The sequence below is a fragment of the Hyperolius riggenbachi genome, chromosome 1 (assembly GCF_040937935.1).
Source record: "Hyperolius riggenbachi isolate aHypRig1 chromosome 1, aHypRig1.pri, whole genome shotgun sequence".
NCBI lineage: Eukaryota > Metazoa > Chordata > Amphibia > Anura > Hyperoliidae > Hyperolius > Hyperolius riggenbachi.
Window position 1 is genome coordinate 102,612,057 of NC_090646.1, and position 17,556 is coordinate 102,629,612.

General features: G+C 43.6%; 1 protein-coding gene across 1 annotated transcript in view; it reads right to left on the reverse strand.

Moving 5' to 3' along the window:
- Positions 1 to 17,556, reverse strand: part of LAP3 (leucine aminopeptidase 3) — a 47,132-nt gene that overhangs the window by 3,846 nt on the left and 25,730 nt on the right. Inside the window, exons 9-12 of the mRNA XM_068277700.1 lie at positions 12,562 to 12,650; positions 10,447 to 10,549; positions 8,477 to 8,556; positions 3,578 to 3,690 (exon numbers count right to left, since the gene is read on the reverse strand). Coding sequence (XP_068133801.1) covers positions 3,578 to 3,690; positions 8,477 to 8,556; positions 10,447 to 10,549; positions 12,562 to 12,650 — 385 coding nt within the window. The remainder of the gene's footprint in view (positions 1 to 3,577; positions 3,691 to 8,476; positions 8,557 to 10,446; positions 10,550 to 12,561; positions 12,651 to 17,556) is intronic.

Below are 17,556 nucleotides of genomic sequence, written 5' to 3' on the forward strand. Positions count from 1 at the left end.
AAAACAAGAGTACTGCTGATATATAAAATTCAACTTAAAAAAATTCAACATCCTTATCTCTGCATTGGCTCTTAGCATACTTAATGTGTGATGAATGCAAACAGATATTTGTTCATGTAGGAATAAGGTGTACAGGGATTTATAAACTGGCATAAACTAATGGGGTGAACGGTAATAGAGAACTGGAGAGAGGTCAAAGCACTCAAAGACTAAGGAATTTTGAACACTACAGAAACCAGTATACAGTGGTGTGAAAAACTATTTGCCCCCTTCCTGATTTCTTATTCTTTTGCATGTTTGTCACACTTAAATGTTTCTGCTCATCAAAAACCGTTAACTATTAGTCAAAGATAACATAATTGAACACAAAATGCAGTTTTAAATTTTTTTTTTATTATTTAGTGAGGAAAAAAAACTCAAAACCTACATGGCCCTGTGTGAAAAAGTGATTGCCCCCATTGTTAAAAAATAACTTAACCTTCCTGCGTCGGGGTAAGCCGCGCAGGAGGTTTTCTCAGGCCCTGCTGGGCCGATTTGAGTAATTTTTTTATTTGAACGGGATTTCCTGATCGGCGGGGCTGGGGGGATGCCGCTGAGCAGCGGCTATCATGTAGCGAGCCCTAGGCTCGCTACATGATTTAAAAAAAATAAAATAAATCAAAAAACGGCTGCGCTGCCCCCTGGCGGTTTTTAATAGACCGCCAGGAGGGTTAACTGTGGTTTATCACACCTGAGTTCAATTTCTGTAGTCACCCCCAGGCCTGATTACTGCCACACCTGTTTCAATCAAGAAATCACTTAAATAGGAGCTATCTGACACAGAGAAGTAGACCAAAAGCACCTCAAAAGCTAGACATCATGCCAAGATCCAAATAAATTCAGGAACAAAAGTACTGTAATTGAGATCTATCAGTCTGGTAAAGGTTATAAAGCCATTTCTAAAGCTTTGGGATTCCAGCGAACCACAGTGAGAGCCATTATCCACAAATGGCAAAAACATGGAACAGTGATGAACCTTCCCAGGAGTGGCTGGCCAACCAAAATTACCCCAAGAGCGCAGAGAAAACTCATCCAAGAGGCCACAAAAGGCCCCAGGACAACATCTGAGGGCTCGTTCCCACTATCGCGAATCTGCATGCGTCCAACGCATGCAGATCCGCACATGTAATGCAAGTGGATGGGCCTGTTTCCACTGTAGCGTTGTTGAGGTGCGTTTTTTTCAGCGGTAAAAAAACGCACAAAAGAGCCAACGATTTCACCTGCGTCGGGAATCCGTGCGAATCGCCGCTAATGTATTTAATAGTAAAAACGCATGCGTTTGTTACATGCGTTTTTACCCGCGATTTCGCACCTTTTTCAATTTTATTTAGCCCTGGCAGTGTCATGGTTAATTTCGCATGGCACCCTGCCATGCGAAATCGCATGCGAAATCGCGGGTAAAAACGCATGCGGAAACGCATCCGCATGCGTTTTTACAAGCGTCGGAATGCGGCCGAAATCGCGTCGCAACAGTGGGAACGAGCCCTCAAGAACTGCAGGCCTCACTTGCCTCAATTAAGGTCAGTGTTCACAACTCCACCATAAGAAAGAGACTGGGCGAAAACGGCCTGCATGGCAGATATCCAAGGCGCAAACCACTTTTAAACAAAAAGAACATTAAGGCTCATCTCAATTTTGCTAAAAAAAACATCTCAATGGATTGCCAAGACTTGTGGGAAAATACCTTGTGGACCACCGAGACAAACGTTGAACTTTTTGGAAGGTGCGTGTCCTGTTAAATCTGTCGTAGAAGTAACACAGCATTTCAGCAAAAGAACATCATACCAACAGTAAAATATGGTGGTGGTAGTGTGATGGTGTGGGGTTGTTTTGCTGCTTCAGGACCTGGAAGGCTTGCTGTGATAGATGGAACCATGAATTCTACTGTCTACCAAAAAAATCCTGAAGGAGAATATCCGGCCATCTGTTCGTCAACTCAAGCTGAAGCGATCTTGGGTGCTGCAGCAGGACAATGACCCAAAAGACACCAGCACATCCACCTTTGAAAGGCTGAAGAAAAACAAAATGAAGACTTTGGAGTGGCCTAGTCAAAGCCCTGACCTGAATCCTATTGAGATGTTGTGGCATGACCTTAAAAAGGCAGTTCATGCTAGAAAACCCTCAAATAAAGCTAAATTACAACAATTCTGCAAAGATGAGTGGGCCAAAATTCCTCCAGAGCGCTGTAAAAGACTTGTTGCAAGTTATCGCAAACGCTTGATTGCAGTTATTGCTGCTAAGGGTGGCCCAACCAGTTATTAGGTTCAGGGGGCAATTTCTTTTTCACACAGGGCCATGTAAATTTTGAGTTTTTTTCTCACTAAATAATAAAAACCATCATTTAAAACTGCATTTTGTGTTCAATTATGTTATCTTTTACTAATGGTTAACGTTTTTTAAGAGCAGAAACATTTAAGTGTGACAAACATGCAAAAGAATAAGAAATCAGGAAGGGGGCAAATAGTTTTTCACACCACTGTATATAGGGTGGCACATACAAGACCGACCCCTGCACGAGTGTGTGAGTAAATAGGCAGATGCCGGCCAGTGTGTGTCCATGCGCCTGCTACTCGCTTCCACCCTGTTGTGTGTGTGGTCCTGGGCTTTATTGCAGCCTGCATAGTTGATATTAGCTGCTGTATGAAAACATTACCATACAGTAGTAAATACCCAGCTGCAACAAAGCCAAGGACCTCGACACATACGCACAGCAGGGAGAGAGAGCGAGTAGCAGGCACACGGAGATGGGCTGGCTGGTATCTGCCTATATACTCACACGCTCGTGTAGGCGGCAGGGGCCGATTATATATGTGCCACTCTGGAGATAAATATATATATCTATATATATATAGAGAGAGAGAGAGAATATATATATATATATATATATATATATATATATATATATATATATAATTTATTTTATTTAATATTCTCTACCTTGTGTGATGGGACGGCATTAAAGAGAAACCGTAACCAAGAATTGAACTTCATCCCAATCAGTAACTGATACCCCCTTTTACATGAGAAATCCATTCCTTTTCACAAAAGGATCATCAAGGGGCTCTGTGTGGCGGATATTGTGGTGAAACCCCTCCCACAGGAAACCGTGAGGAACATGGTCCTGGGAGTTTCCTGTCTGTGAACCTCGTTGCATTGTAGGAAATAGCTGTTTACAGCTGTTTCCAACTGCCAAAAAAGCAAGCAGCAGCTACTCCAGTGACATCGCCTGCCAGCAGTAAAAATGTCACCATGTGATAAATGTCAGAATGTAAATCAGGGAGAGGAAAGTTTTTACAATGGGCAAACACTGACTAAATCATTTATACATAATTATTGTAAAAATAAAGCACTTTATTACATTTTCACCGGAGTTCCTCTTTAAGAATAATTATAGTTAACAAAAAAAACCTGAAAAACTGGCAAACATGAAAACTACAAATGTTTGACAATATACCTTCCATTTCGCTTTCCAAAAATGGCTCAAATTGGTTAAAAGAGGTTTGTGTGCAGCAATATAGAACAAGCATTGTCAGCATACCTGCCATCTTTCCCAACATTATTAACATCAGCCAGGGCTGACTCTGTCACTTGTTTACTATAATGCTCAAACAGAGGCATCCTCCACATCCGGTCTCCTGTTATGCCACCGGCCTGAAAGCATTCAAACACAATCATGTTAACATTGAAATATACACAATTTGAGAAAGACAACCGCACCAAAAGCCTGTAGGTGAATCTGTGTGAAGAACGTGTGAGTAAATCGTTTTCAGTTCTGACTGGTTTCACTACCCATCAACCTAAAACTTTCCCATGATACATTAGGTAAGCCCCCCCTTTTTTTTTCTTTTTAAGATAGACTTCTGTGTATCGACACTTCATGTACCAATGACTCTCTGATGTTGTTCTTTAACCACTTCGCGTCCCTGGGGTTTTCCCCCTAAAAAACCAGAACAATTTTCTACATTTCACACTCTTCCCATTCGTTTAGCAATAACTTTATCACTACTTATAAGTAAATGATCTATACCTTGTTCTTTCCGCCACCAATTAGGCTTTCTTTGGGTGGTACTTTTTGCTAAGAATTATATTATTTTCTATGCATTTTAAAGGGAACAAGGGGTAAAAAAATTATTTCCCAGTTTTCAGCTATTATAGTTTGAAAATAAAAGTTGCTGCCGTAAGTCAAACCCACACATTTTATTTTTCCATTTGTCCTGGTTATTTTACCACTTAAATTTCAATCCTACGGTAGTACAATGTATGATGACAATAAATTATTTGGAAATAAAATGCATTTTTTCATTTTGTGTCCGACTTTTATTTATTTTTTTCCTCCTTTAGAATCTGATCCTCCCCCCCAGTTAGCCAGACCTACATATTCCTCCCTCCCTCAGATGTGCCTCTGGATACCCCCCCCCCCCCCCCCACAGCCAGGCCTTAGTACACCCCCCCCCCCCCCCAAGCTAGCCAGATGTATATCTTTGGCTATTCACACCCCTCTCCCCCCAAAGCTGGCTGGATGTGTATTCCCTCCTCCCCCCCTCCATAGCCAGGTGTGTGTGCCACTTTACCCCCCCCTTGTTAATCCAGTGTGTGTTGCTCCCCTTCCCACCCCCCCCCCAACAGCGGCGGTGTCTCTTTAATCATCCCCCCCCCCCTCCATGCTGCGATCGGGCAGCATGGGGAATTTCAAAGATGATTTCTCACCTAATCTTGTTCCTGCGGCGGCGATCGGCTCCCCTCCATTCAGTACCGCTGACAGCCTCTATGTGCAGAATGGATCGGGTTTCCGGCTTGATGACGTCATTAATCCGGGACCCGATCCATTCTGCACATAGAGGCTGTCAGCGGTACTGAATGGAGGGGAGCCGATCGCCGCCGCAGGAACAATATTAGGTGAGAGATCTTCTTTGTAATTCCCCATGCTGCCCGATCGCAGCATGGAGGAGGAGGGGGGTGTAATTACAGGGGATCGGGCGTGGGGTGGGGTGGATCGGACCCCCGGGAAGGCATCCAGGTTTAGTGTAGTTAGAGGGAGGGGGGGTTGATGAGCCCAGGTGCATGCTAGCACGCAGTGCTCATTTAAAGGGGGCAACTTATATTCACGTCATGTGGCTTTCAGAAGCCACTTGCAATGACGTGAATATACTGTAGTTAGGACATGAACTGGTTAAAGTGGACCTGAACTCCTGCACAGGACTGAAGGAAAACAGAGATATGCATCCTGTGTGTATTTAGAGAGTTCAGCCTGTCTAATTCCCCCTAATCTGTGTCTAATCACAAGTAATAATATGATCCCTGAGCCGATTCCATGAAAGCAGAGAGTAGACAAACTGCAGATTTATTGCAGAATTTGCATCAACTGTAACAAAGAAATGTTTTTTAAAATGTTATTATGCTGTTGCTTATATTTTAGAGCAGCAAGGAAGTTGCTTTAAAGCAAGTCTGAAGGGTTTTTAAAATTAAAAATCAGTTACTCATCTAAGGAGAGGGAAAGCTCAGGGTCCTGTAGAGCCTTCCTGTTCTCTCGGCATCCTTGTTCCCCCGCAGGCTCCACGGTTTGAATCTCCAGCCGCGGGAGACTTCAGCAGTCTTTCTAAGCACTCAGGCTCCTGAAGACCAGCGGATCTGTACAGCGCACTTGCCAGTGCGTCAGAGAGGGCGCTCCCGAGTGTGCAGTATGGAGCGGCCAGTCTTCGGAAGCCCACCCAACATGGAAGAGAGCAGTCCATGAGTCGTGGCCTGCTAAAGGGGGAGCCTGCGGGGGAACGTGGAGACCGGGAGGAGAACAGGAAGGCCCTACCACACAGTTCCCCAACCCTAGCCTCAAGGCCCACCAACAGTACATGTACAGGAAACCACAAATATTCACAGGTGAGGTAATTAGTGTCTCAGCAGAGCTGATTAACTACCTGTGTGGATTTCCATAAAACATGCACTGTTGGTGGGCCCTGAGGACAGGCTTAGGGAACATTGCTTAGGACCCAGAGGCTTCCCTCTCCTTGCATGCCCGGTTTTAGGCAAGGTTATAGGGATTTGGATGCGTGCTGCCAACAAACTGCAGCACGGGGTCCAAAATCACCCTGGCATGTGATTGGAATGGCATGCTATTGGCAGAATAGGCAGTTTTCCCATCCAGCTCGGCTGCGGGAAACCGCTGCTTATTCGTACCTAGTAGAAACAGGCCATGGAGGAAGTGAAATGCCACACCCAAGAGCACTAAATGTACTTGAACACGAGATTGAGAGAAGGGGAGTAAACGGAAATTTTAATGTGCAAGCTTGAATGATTATAATTGAATACGAAAAGTCTCGCCATAATATTATAATTGGCATTTATATAGCGCCGACATTTTGTGAAATACTTTTCAGAGTGTATAAGAACAAATTCATGTCTCTGTACCTCAAAAGAGCTCAATATCTAATACCCTTACCATAAAATAGGACCAATTTTAGAAAAGTCAATAAGCTAATGACCTTTCTGGGTTGTAGAAGGAACCAAAGTGCCCAGAGGAAACCCAAACATGAGATACAGTAGGAACAGTAGATTCTCATTATAGTAAACTCACATATATTAAACCTCTGGCTATAGTAAACTCAGGTCCCGACCATGTGACTGTATGACTATAACCGGTATAATGAATCCTGTTATAGTAAATTCCTGATATAGCGAACTATTGGCCAGGTCTCTTGGACTTCACTATAAAGGGATTCTACTCTAGTATCAAAATACTGAATATAGGCTTAGATCTGCAAGGCAAGAGTGCTAACCGCTAGGGATGATCAATGAGATGCAAATATTTCTGAGTGCATGCAGGATTAACCTCTAGATGACCGTGTCACACCGATGGGCGTGGCCGCAGCGGCAGCCCCAGGACCGCCTAACGCCGATCGGCGTAAAGTCCTGGGGCTCTGTTTTGCAGGAGATTGTGCACAGGCTGTGCGCGCATCTCCTGCTCGGTGGGCGGAGCTCCTCCTTCAGTCTCCGGGCGGCTATTGTCAATGAATGACCACTGGCACGCCAGTATTGTTGGCATGCGCTGCTAGCTCGCTCCACGCTGTCATGCTTTGCTGTTTAGCTACACTGCTTTCTGTTGCAACAATGAAAGTTTAAGTAAGTGCTGTTTGTATGTTGCTGACAAGAAGTTTTCAGAACACTACTAGCAGCCTTCCAGTGACACAGCACCACAAACTGCATTGGCAAACGGGTGTGAAGTTTTAACCCATGGTGTGCCTGCCTGTTCCTTTCCGCTTGTTTTTTGGATAAAAGAAATAATCCTGCATGAACTCGGAAATATTTGCCTCTCATTGATCATCTACTAACCACTTAGACTGCCTTGCTAGAGGACACTTGCAGCGAGTGATATTTGGAGGCTGCCATCTTTTTTTTTTTTACCGCATACAAACATCAGTTGCAGTTGGCATGCTGGTCATTTAGCTTCAGCAGTTTCTCATTTATACACTAGGCAACACCACTGCAGCCAAAGGAATCTTGATCTGAATCAGTGATTCGTAAGACAGAGATCCTGAAGGTGTGTCTTATTCATCACAGAACCATTCACATGCCTCATCGGCTCTTGGTGGAATGTATAAGGCTCCCTGCACACTGCAAATCCGTATTCCGATTCCGTTTCCGATTTTCCTTGAATACATTCAACAGAAAAACGGATCAAAAAACGCAGCATGCAGTTAAGATTAAAAATCTGAATCGGAATCGGATGTAAAAACAGATTAAAAATCTGAATCTGAATCTGATTTGCTTGCAGTGTGCAAGAGGCCTGAAAGGCAAAAAAAAGTGTGTGTGAGTGTAGTGATGGGCATTAAAGGGACTCCGAGCAGTGCAGAAACTTTGGAAAGATGCACATCATTTTAAAGCTCTCTTTCTCCTCTTTCCAATGATATATAAACCACCACCCTACGTCTTTTAGTTTTCGCTATTTTCGCGATTGAAATTGCCGCGATCGCGAAAATAGAGAAAACTAAAAGGCGTAGGGCAACGATGTAGGTGTCGTCAGAAAGAGGAGAAAGCGAGCTTTAAAATGATATCCATCAAGCCATAGTTATATTGTATTACACAGGACGACACTTTCCCCAGTGTCAGCAGCTCCATTCTGCTGAATGCAGCTGCTGACTTTGACAAAAAGTCGCCCTGTGTAATACAATATAACTATGGCTTGATGGATATCATTTTAAAGCTCTCTTTCTCCTCTTTCTGACGACACCTACATCGTTGCCCTACGCCTTTTAGTTTTCTGTATTTTCGCGATTGAATTCGCGGCCTCGGCAATTTCAATCGCGAAAATAGCAAAAACTAAAAGGCGTAGGGTGGCGATTTATATATCATTGGAAAGAGGAGAAAGAGAGCTTTAAAATGATGTGCATCTTTCCATAGTTTATGCACTGCTCGGAGTCCCTTTAAGAAAACATAAAATGGTCACCTCTTGGAGATGGGTCCACAGCCAGGAGGAATTGGTGAACACACCAGTCGCAGCAGATCCTAGAGCTACAACCATAGCACCTGCAGAAAAATCATCTATGGTAAGTATTCAGCAAGAAGAATCTGTTTTCCATGCTGTATTTTTAACTCCCTGTGTAATTCGTCTATAGCTAAAGATTCTTACTCTACATCAGGTAGTTACCCCAGAGAAACAGGCTATTGCAACTATACAAAAAGTCTTAGGATTTTCATGTTTTGTAAGAAAGCCAATTTAAAATAACATCGAAGCATCCTGGAAAAAAAAAAATTAGATACTCACCTATGTAGAAGGTAGAGGCGCTGTACTTGGCTACACAACTTCTGAGTTACTCCAATCTGTATTGTTGCCTGTCAAGTGATAGGCAGCCTATTTATTTTAGTATTTATATAGCGCTGACATATTACGCAGCGCTGTACAGAGTATATTGTCTTGTCATTAACTGTCCCTCAGAGGGGCTCACAATCTAGTCCCTACTATAGTCATATATGTCTATGTATGCATTGTGTAGTGCATGTATCATACTCTAGGGCCAATTTTTAGGGGGAAGCCAATTAACTTATCTGTATGTTTTTGGGATGTGGGAGGAAACCGGGGTGCCCGGAGGAAACCCACGCAGACACGGGGAGAACATACAAACTCCTTGCAGACAGTGCCCTGGCTAGGATTCGAACCGGGGACCCATCGCTGCAAGGCGAGAACGCTAACCACTACGCCACCGTGCTGCCCTATTGGGCAGCCTACTGGGCCAATCAAAGTGCAGGGATCTCATCCTCAAAGTCACTGGACCTGACAGGATCCAGGGTGGAACAATTGGAGCAGCGAGTATGCTAGTAGTGCATGCTACAGCAGTAGCGTGCCTACTCTGAAAATGTTACTTGCACTGCCACATGAGGCTGCGCTGCTTGAGCAGTGTAGCTTAGTGAATCAACCCCTACTGATTTGTCTGTGAGCCAGATGTAGCCATCAAAAGAGCCACATCTGGCTCCCGAGCCACAGGTTCCCTACCCCTGCTATAGAGCCTTCCTGGTCCTCCCTCTGCATCCTCGGTCCACTGTTGCCTGTCATTTAAATTTGGCACCTCCAGGACATCTCCCACACCCCCCACCGGCCTCCCATTGAAGATATTCGACCAACCCGGACGCGGCAAATTTCAAATGAAAAAAAAAGGAGGTTGTACATACCTGGGGCTTCCTCCAGCCCCATAAGCTTGGATCGCTTCCATCGCCGCCGTCCTCTGCTGCCTCTATCGCCGGTACCGGGTCCCGTCACTTCCACCAGGCGCGGCCAGTCTGAATGAGCTGCCCCACAGTTCTGTCGGTAACTTGAATTCTGACTTGTTGCCCACAGATGGTGCCAGTTATGTGTCTCTCCTCTTCACTTTTTACAAGCCACTGACTTCTTTTATTTTTTTTCTTTTTAACTCAAACCTTAGGCAGATATTATTTAATTAACTTAAAACGCTGCCAGTTCATGATAGTGCCTCTTTAAAAGGACCACTATCGCAAAAAAAAAAAGAGGGCAGTTAAAACCTGACAGAACAGACAGGTTTTGGGCTAGTCCATCTTTTCATGGGGGATTCTCAGGGTTTTCTTTGTTTTCAACAGCATTTCCTGAACTGCAGTTTAAACTAGCAAGATACCAGCCAGCTTACCTACTCACTTGCACAGGAAACGCTGTTAAAAACAAAGAAAACCCTGAGAATCCCCCATGAAGAAGTGGACTAGCCCAAAACTTTTTTCGCTATAGTGGTCCTTTACAGAAACTGGCTTCCATAACTAATTATGTATTTTTCCGTTCCCCAATATCCTCAGACTTGTTTAATAACCGTCACTCCTCAGAGTTTCCCCAGCAAGAAGGATGAAGGACTGGAAGCTTGGTCCAGCACCTAATGGATCCCATTAGAGATATCTAGTGATATATACGCTACTTACCAGTCAGAGTTGCAGCATTTACGATAGCTTGTGCATTGAAGCTGTTTGCATAGCAGAGAGCATCAGCCAGCAGAAGCCGTCCCTCAGCATCAGTGTTGTCCACCTGTCAGAATACTTTCATTAACAGTATATTCACTGAATTGTTTTAGTTGAAGCCTAAAGGTGGCCACAAGCCATAACATAGTTTTTTTTGTTTGTTATTTTTTCAATTTTAGAATTATGATTGATTATTTCAACATATTGTAACGTTTCAAACCTATGAGTAATGTATCACATGTGTTCAATTTTCTTCTCAATTATGAGAAAAAATTGACAAAAACTCATAAAAAATATTGCTTTGGTCTATAAGTCAAGAAATTGATAAACTACCCTACATTATTCAATTTTCTACAAAGTTTATCAAAATTTGTATTGAAAATTGGGAAAATAATCTTTCAATTGTATAGTGTGTGGCAGAGTACACAATTGCAGTATTGGTCGTGCAAAACAATTTTTGCAGATAGTTTTGGGTGGCATTTTGGAAACAATTGCTGTACAGACATGCTGCATGGCTTAAAGGGAACCTTAGAGAAAAATGGATGTTTCCTTTTAAACAATACCAGTTGCCTGGCAGTCCTGCTGATCTCTTTGCCTGCAGTAGTGGCTGAATCACACACCTGAAACAAGCATGCAGCTAATACAGTCTGACTTCAGTCAGAGCACCTGATCTGCATGCTTGTTCAGGGGCCGTGACTAAACGTATTAGATTGATTTGATTCACATCAGCATAGTTTGAAGCTGCCTCACTTTGTTGCAACTATCACCAACTGGATGCATGGAGGATCCTTGGGCCATCTTTCCAACTTTGATTAGCAGCACACGTGCATGGACACATTGTGATCGGAGCTTGGTTCACTCCCCAAACTGTGAGTTGTGACAGAGGGGTTGAGAGACCAACAACCCACAACTACCAGGAGCTAACTGGACTCCATTTGACTACATCTGGATGTGGTACAGTATGTTTTGACTCTGTGCTCACATGCTTATATGCTTTCGCTGCAACTTTCTACGTTTTGCTTGCTAATCTGCAATTATTGAACTGCTTGCTTCTGTGCGCTGCTTTACCCGGATCCTTGACGGTCAATTTGAACTCTGACAGTTTATCATATGGCTTAGTGTTTTGGAGGACACTCTATTGATTTGCATTTCCAGGCCCATGCTATGGTAGATTTTGGGATCCCAGATCACACTAGGTGATCCTAAGTAGTGGTATGCATGTATGGCTGTATGCATGAGGGGTGAGGTCCCCTGTCAGTTTGTACCGTTGCTCTCTTTTAATCTGTTTCAATATAATAATACATTTTGTATTTTTTCACTTTGTGTAGTTGGTGTTATTCTATGACATATGCTCCCCAAACCCCCTTTTTTCCTTTACATTTACGCTTTAAACGTATTAGAGACACAGGATCAGCAGGAGAATCAGGCAACTGGTATTGTTTTAAAAGAAAAAAAAATCCATATCTTTCTCAGTTTAGGTTCCCTGTAAATGGTACATAAGCATTTATTGATTTTGGCTCATCTACTTATCTGGGGCTTCCTCCAGCTCCTTGAAGTCTCTGTGTCCCTTGACGCAGCTCCACTGGCAACCGATCTTATGGGGTCCCCTGCGTACTCATGTGGATGGAAGCCTTCTGCACAGGCCCAGCACTACTGCAGCACATGCATGCACTCGGCGAAGCCACCAACCTAGTCGGGCTGGCAGGCCGCTGCGGAAGGGAACCCAGACGAGTGTCTGCCAGCAGTGAGGGACACAGGAGTTCAAGGGACTGGAGGAAGCCCCAGGTAAGCAGATCAGCAGTTACTAATATTGGCTTATGTATCCTTGAGGCAGCTTGTATTGCTATATGTGGGGAACTCGCAAGGTTGCTACAGGAACAAAGGCAATTAGGTAATAGCGACCATTTCCCCATCCATATTAATAAGCCTTGGGTGCCCATAACCCTTCAGTCAGTTTAACAACTATCCCTCCTTGGGCAAAATTTTAGTAGGTACTAATTAGTATACCAGGAACACTGCTGCTCCACCCTAAACAGCTAATGACTGGATTCTCCCTTTGAGCCTCTCAATACATTTTACCTGAATTGTCTTCCCATTCCTTGCCCTCACAACATCTCCGGGCTTATTAGCTCTGCCACTGGGCATATTCTCACACAGAGGGGCTAGACCTGGAAAAAACAGCAATACATTCATTAATTTCATCTGAGCAGCGTACAAAATACATATGCACCACATGTAATGTCCAGGCCTAAAGAGCACAATGATAAACACTTTACAGCTTTTAATGGAGAGATTAAACAATACTACATAGAAGCTGTTAGCCAAGAGAAATAACAAGTTTAAAAGTCAAATTCTAAACTGAAATCTGGGCACCCAAAACTCTTCCATCTTTCCAGTGCAAAGCAGAGCACAGGACTGCTTCTCTGAGGGGATCTAGCTTACCCTGTATGTCAGAGTAAACAGTAGCAAGAAAAAGTACGTGAACCCTTTGGAGTTATATGGATTTCTGCACAAATTGGTCATAAAATGTGACCTGATCATCTAAAAATTAAATTTCAACAGCAACTGGTCTGAGTGTATTAACCTCCCTGCCGGTTATCCCGAGCTCAGCTCGGGGTAACCTGCTGCGGAGGTTTACTCAGGCCCTGCTGGGCCGATTTGCATAATTTTTTTTTGTTACACGCAGCTAGCACTTTGCTAGCTGCGCGTAACTTACGATCGCCGCCACTCCGCGCCGATTCGCCGCAACCCGCCGCATCAGAGGGTGCCCCCCCGAGACCCGTGCGCTGCCTGGCCAATTAGTGCCAGGCAGCGTCGAGGGGTGGTTCGGGACTCCCTCTGACGTCATCGCGCCCGTCGCCATGGCGACGGGGGAAGCCCTCCTGGAAATCCCGTTCAGAACGGGATTTCCGGATGGGTATATGCGCCGGCGGCAATCGGCGCATTCGGGGGGACGCCGCAGGGAGGGGGGAAGCATGTAGCTAGCGCTAGGCTAGCTACATGCTAAAAAAAAAAAAAATAATGCCAAAAAACACCCTCCCTGCCGTGCGCAGCAATTTTTTATAACGGCAGGGAGGTTAAGTGATAAAGATGCTAATCCTGCATTCAAAACTTGCAAAACTTTTTCTGCTGTTATGGTTTGTAGTTATCATTTGTAGTTTCTAGTGCCAAAAAGTTGAATGCTGGGAGTTCATTTATCTATAATATATTCCTCCTCTTCCATTTATTACCCTGCCTAGCTGATCAGGTGACTCAGTGATTGGATGTGTAAATAAAAAAAAAAAAAGACTCTGGGAGAAGGGCAGCTAATGAATACACAATGAGCAAAAGAAAGGAGGTGGGAAAACAAGAGTCAGGGAGGATATGATGTCAGCATTAGCTTGGCAAGATGGCCACTGCCTAGAATATGATTTTCTGCTTTCCCTTTGTAAAATTCACAGGAATCATTACGTGAATAGCACAATACATCTGTTATGTAAGTAGAAGTAGTATTTATCTACGTATATATGCGTTTTTTATCTCTACATTAGCATGGGTGTTGCTTGTTCTTTAAACTAATACCACACAAATAATTAAATGTTTCCATGTTTTTAATGAACACACCATGTAAACATTCACAGTGCAGGTGGAAAAAGTATGTGAACCCTTGGATTTAATAACTGGTTGAACCTCCTTTAGCAGCAATAACTTCAACCAAATGTTTCCTGTAGTTGCAGATCTGACGTGCATAAAGATCAGCAGGAATTCTTGACCATTCCGCTTTGCAGAACTGTTTAAGTTCAGCAATATTCTTGGGATGTTTGTTGTAAATCGCATTCTTGAAGTAATGCCACAGCATCTCAATCAGGTTGAGGTCTGCACTCTGATTGGGCCACTCCAGAAGGCATATTTTCTATTTAAGTAATTCTGTTGTTGATTTACTTCTATGCTTTGGGCTGTTGTCCTGTTGCAACACCCATCTACTGTTGAGCTTCAGCTGGTGGACAGATGGCTTTAAGTTCTCCTGCAAAATGTCTGGATAAACTTTGGAATTCATTATTTCTTCAATGATAGCAATCCGTCCAGGCCCTGATGCAGCAAAGGAGTCCCAAACCATGATGCCCCAAACCACCATACTTCACAGTTGGGATGAGGTTTTGATGTTGGTGTGCTGGGGGGTGGAGAGGGGGGTGGGGACAGTGTAAAGATTAAGGAGGTTGGTAAAAATTCAAGTAGCCCATTTCATGTAAACAAAATTGGTAAATGTGGTGGTAAAAATATAAAGTGCATGGTAACCAATGCTCGGCGCCTTGCAAATAAAATAGACGAACTAGAGTTCATTCTGAATGACAAAGGCTATGACATTGTGGGAATAACCGAGACATGGATGGATGAAAGCCATGACTGGATAGCTAATTTAAAAGGATACAATGTGTTTAGGAGGGACAGAACAGGGAAAAAAGGTGGAGGAGTTTGTCTCTTTGTTAAGAATTCTCTTACAGCTGTCCTCAACGATGAGATGGAGGAAGATTGCGAAGATGTGGAGTCCGTTTGGGTAAATATTCATGGTGGAAATAAAAGTTGCCAATTGCTTATTGGGGTATGCTACAGGCCACCTCTTATTAATGAAGCTGCAGAACTGCGATTACTACAGCAGATTGAAAAAGCTGCAAGTAAAAATGAGGTCATAATTATGGGCGACTTCAACTTTCCAGACATTGACTGGAGTATTGAGGTTACCCATTCTGGTAAAAGCAGCAGATTTCTGGCAGCACTACAGTACAATTACTTGACTCAAATGGTAACTGAACCAACTAGGGGGAATGCATTACTGGATCTGATCATTTCTAATAGACCAGATAATGTATCAAATGTGCAGGTTCAAGAACATTTGGGAAATAGTGATCACAACATGATAACGTTTGATCTGGTGACTGATAGGCCACGGGGCAGCGGGACCACTAAAACTATGAATTTTAGAAAAGCAAAGTTCAATCAAATTAGGCAGGCACTAAGTTTGGTGAACTGGGATAATGTACTACAAGGGGAAGACACTGAAGGGAAATGGCAAGCTTTTAAACTTATACTCAATCAATATTGTAGTATGTATATCCCATATGGAAACAAAATATCTAGGAATGAAAAAAGGCCTCTATGGATGAATAGAAAGGTTAAAGATAAAATGAAGAGGAAAAAGAATGCCTATAAGGTCTTAAAACAGGAGGGGACCGAGGCTGCACTAAGCAATTATAAGGAGTGCAATAAAAATTGTAAAAAAGAAATTAGGCAGGCAAAGATTGAAGCTGAAAAACAAATCGCTAAGGATATCAAATCTAACCCAAAAAAGTTTTACAAGTACATTAACTCTAAAAAAAGAAAGGTTGACTGTATAGGACTCCTAAAGGATGAGGATGGGAACTCAATGGTGGATGACCAAGGTAAGGCAGAGTTATCAAATGCTTTCTTTGCTTCTGTCTTCACAAAAGAAACAGCACTATTGCAAACTACAGAGGCGGAAGAGTCTCAATCTTCTAACTGTAATATTAAATACTTAACACAGGAAGAAGTGAAGGCAAGACTAAATAAATTAAAAATAGACAAGGCACCTGGCCCGGATGGCATGCAACCTCGGGTCCTAAGGGAATTAACCACCCTGGCGTTCTATTAAGATCGCCAGGGCGGCTGCGGGAGGGTTTTTTTTAAATAAAAAAAGAACTATTTCATGCAGCCAACTGAAAGTTGGCTGCATGAAAGCCCACTAGAGGGCGCTCCGGAGGCGTTCTTCTGATCGCCTCCGGCGGCCAGAAGTAACACGGAAGGCCGCAATGAGCGGCCTTCCGTGTTTTGCTTACTTCGTCGCCATGGCGACGAGCGGCATGACGTCATGGACGTCAGCCGCCTCCGATCCAGCCCTTAGCGCTGGCCGGAACTATTTGTTCCGGCTGCGCAGGGCTCAGGCGGCTGGGGGGACCCTCTTTCGCCGCTGCTAGCGGCGGGTCACCGCAGAGCGGCGGCGATCAGGCAGCACACGCGGCTGGCAAAGTGCCGGCTGCGTGTGCTGCTTTTTATTTCAACAAAATCGGCCCAGCAGGGCCTGAGCGGCAGCCATCGGCGGTGATGGACGAGCTGAGCTCGTCCATACCGCTAAGATGGTTAAGTTCAGTTATAGATAAACCCCTTTATCTTATCTTTTGTGACTCTCTTGCAACTGGCAGAGTCCCAGTGGATTGGCGTACAGCCCACGTTTTCCCATTATTTAAGAAAGGCAAAAAAACAGATCCAGGAAATTATAGACCTGTAAGCTTAACATCAGTTGTATGCAAACTATTTGAGGGGTTACTAAGAGATACTATACATGACTTCATAGTAGAAAATAATCTTATTTCTCAGCATCAACATGGGTTTACTAAAGACAGGTCCTGTTTGACTAACATGCTCAGCTTTTATGAGGTAGTGAATGCTAATATGGATATTGGGAATGCTGTAGATGTGATATACTTGGACTTTGCAAAGGCCTTCGACACTGTTCCCCACAAAAGTCTGGTGCAAAAGTTGAGGATGCAAGGACTGGGGAAGAGTCTGTGTTCATGGATAGGGAACTGGCTAATGGACAGAAAACAAAGAGTTGTGGTCAATGGATCGTACTCAAAATGGGAGACTGTTAGCAGTGGGGTCCCACAGGGGTCTGTTCTGGGTCCAGTGCTCTTCAATTTATTTATTAATGACGTAGTAGATGCAGTAGTGAGCAATGTTGCTATTTTTGCAGATGATACAAAATTGTGCAGAATCATCAACTCTCAGGAAGATAGTGTCATATTGCAACAGGATCTGGATAGGATGGCTATATAGGCACATACATGGCAGATGAAATTCAATGTTGACAAATATAAAGTCATGCATTTTGGACGTACTAATGGTCTAGCACCATACAAAATAAATGGGATACAGTTGGGGACATCAAACTTGGAGAAGGACTTAGGAGTACTCATTGACAACAAGTTAAAAAAATCGTACTCAATGCCAAGCCGCTGTAGCTAAAGTTAACAAAATTTTGGGATGCATTAAAAGGGAAATAAAAATTCGAGATGCTAGCAT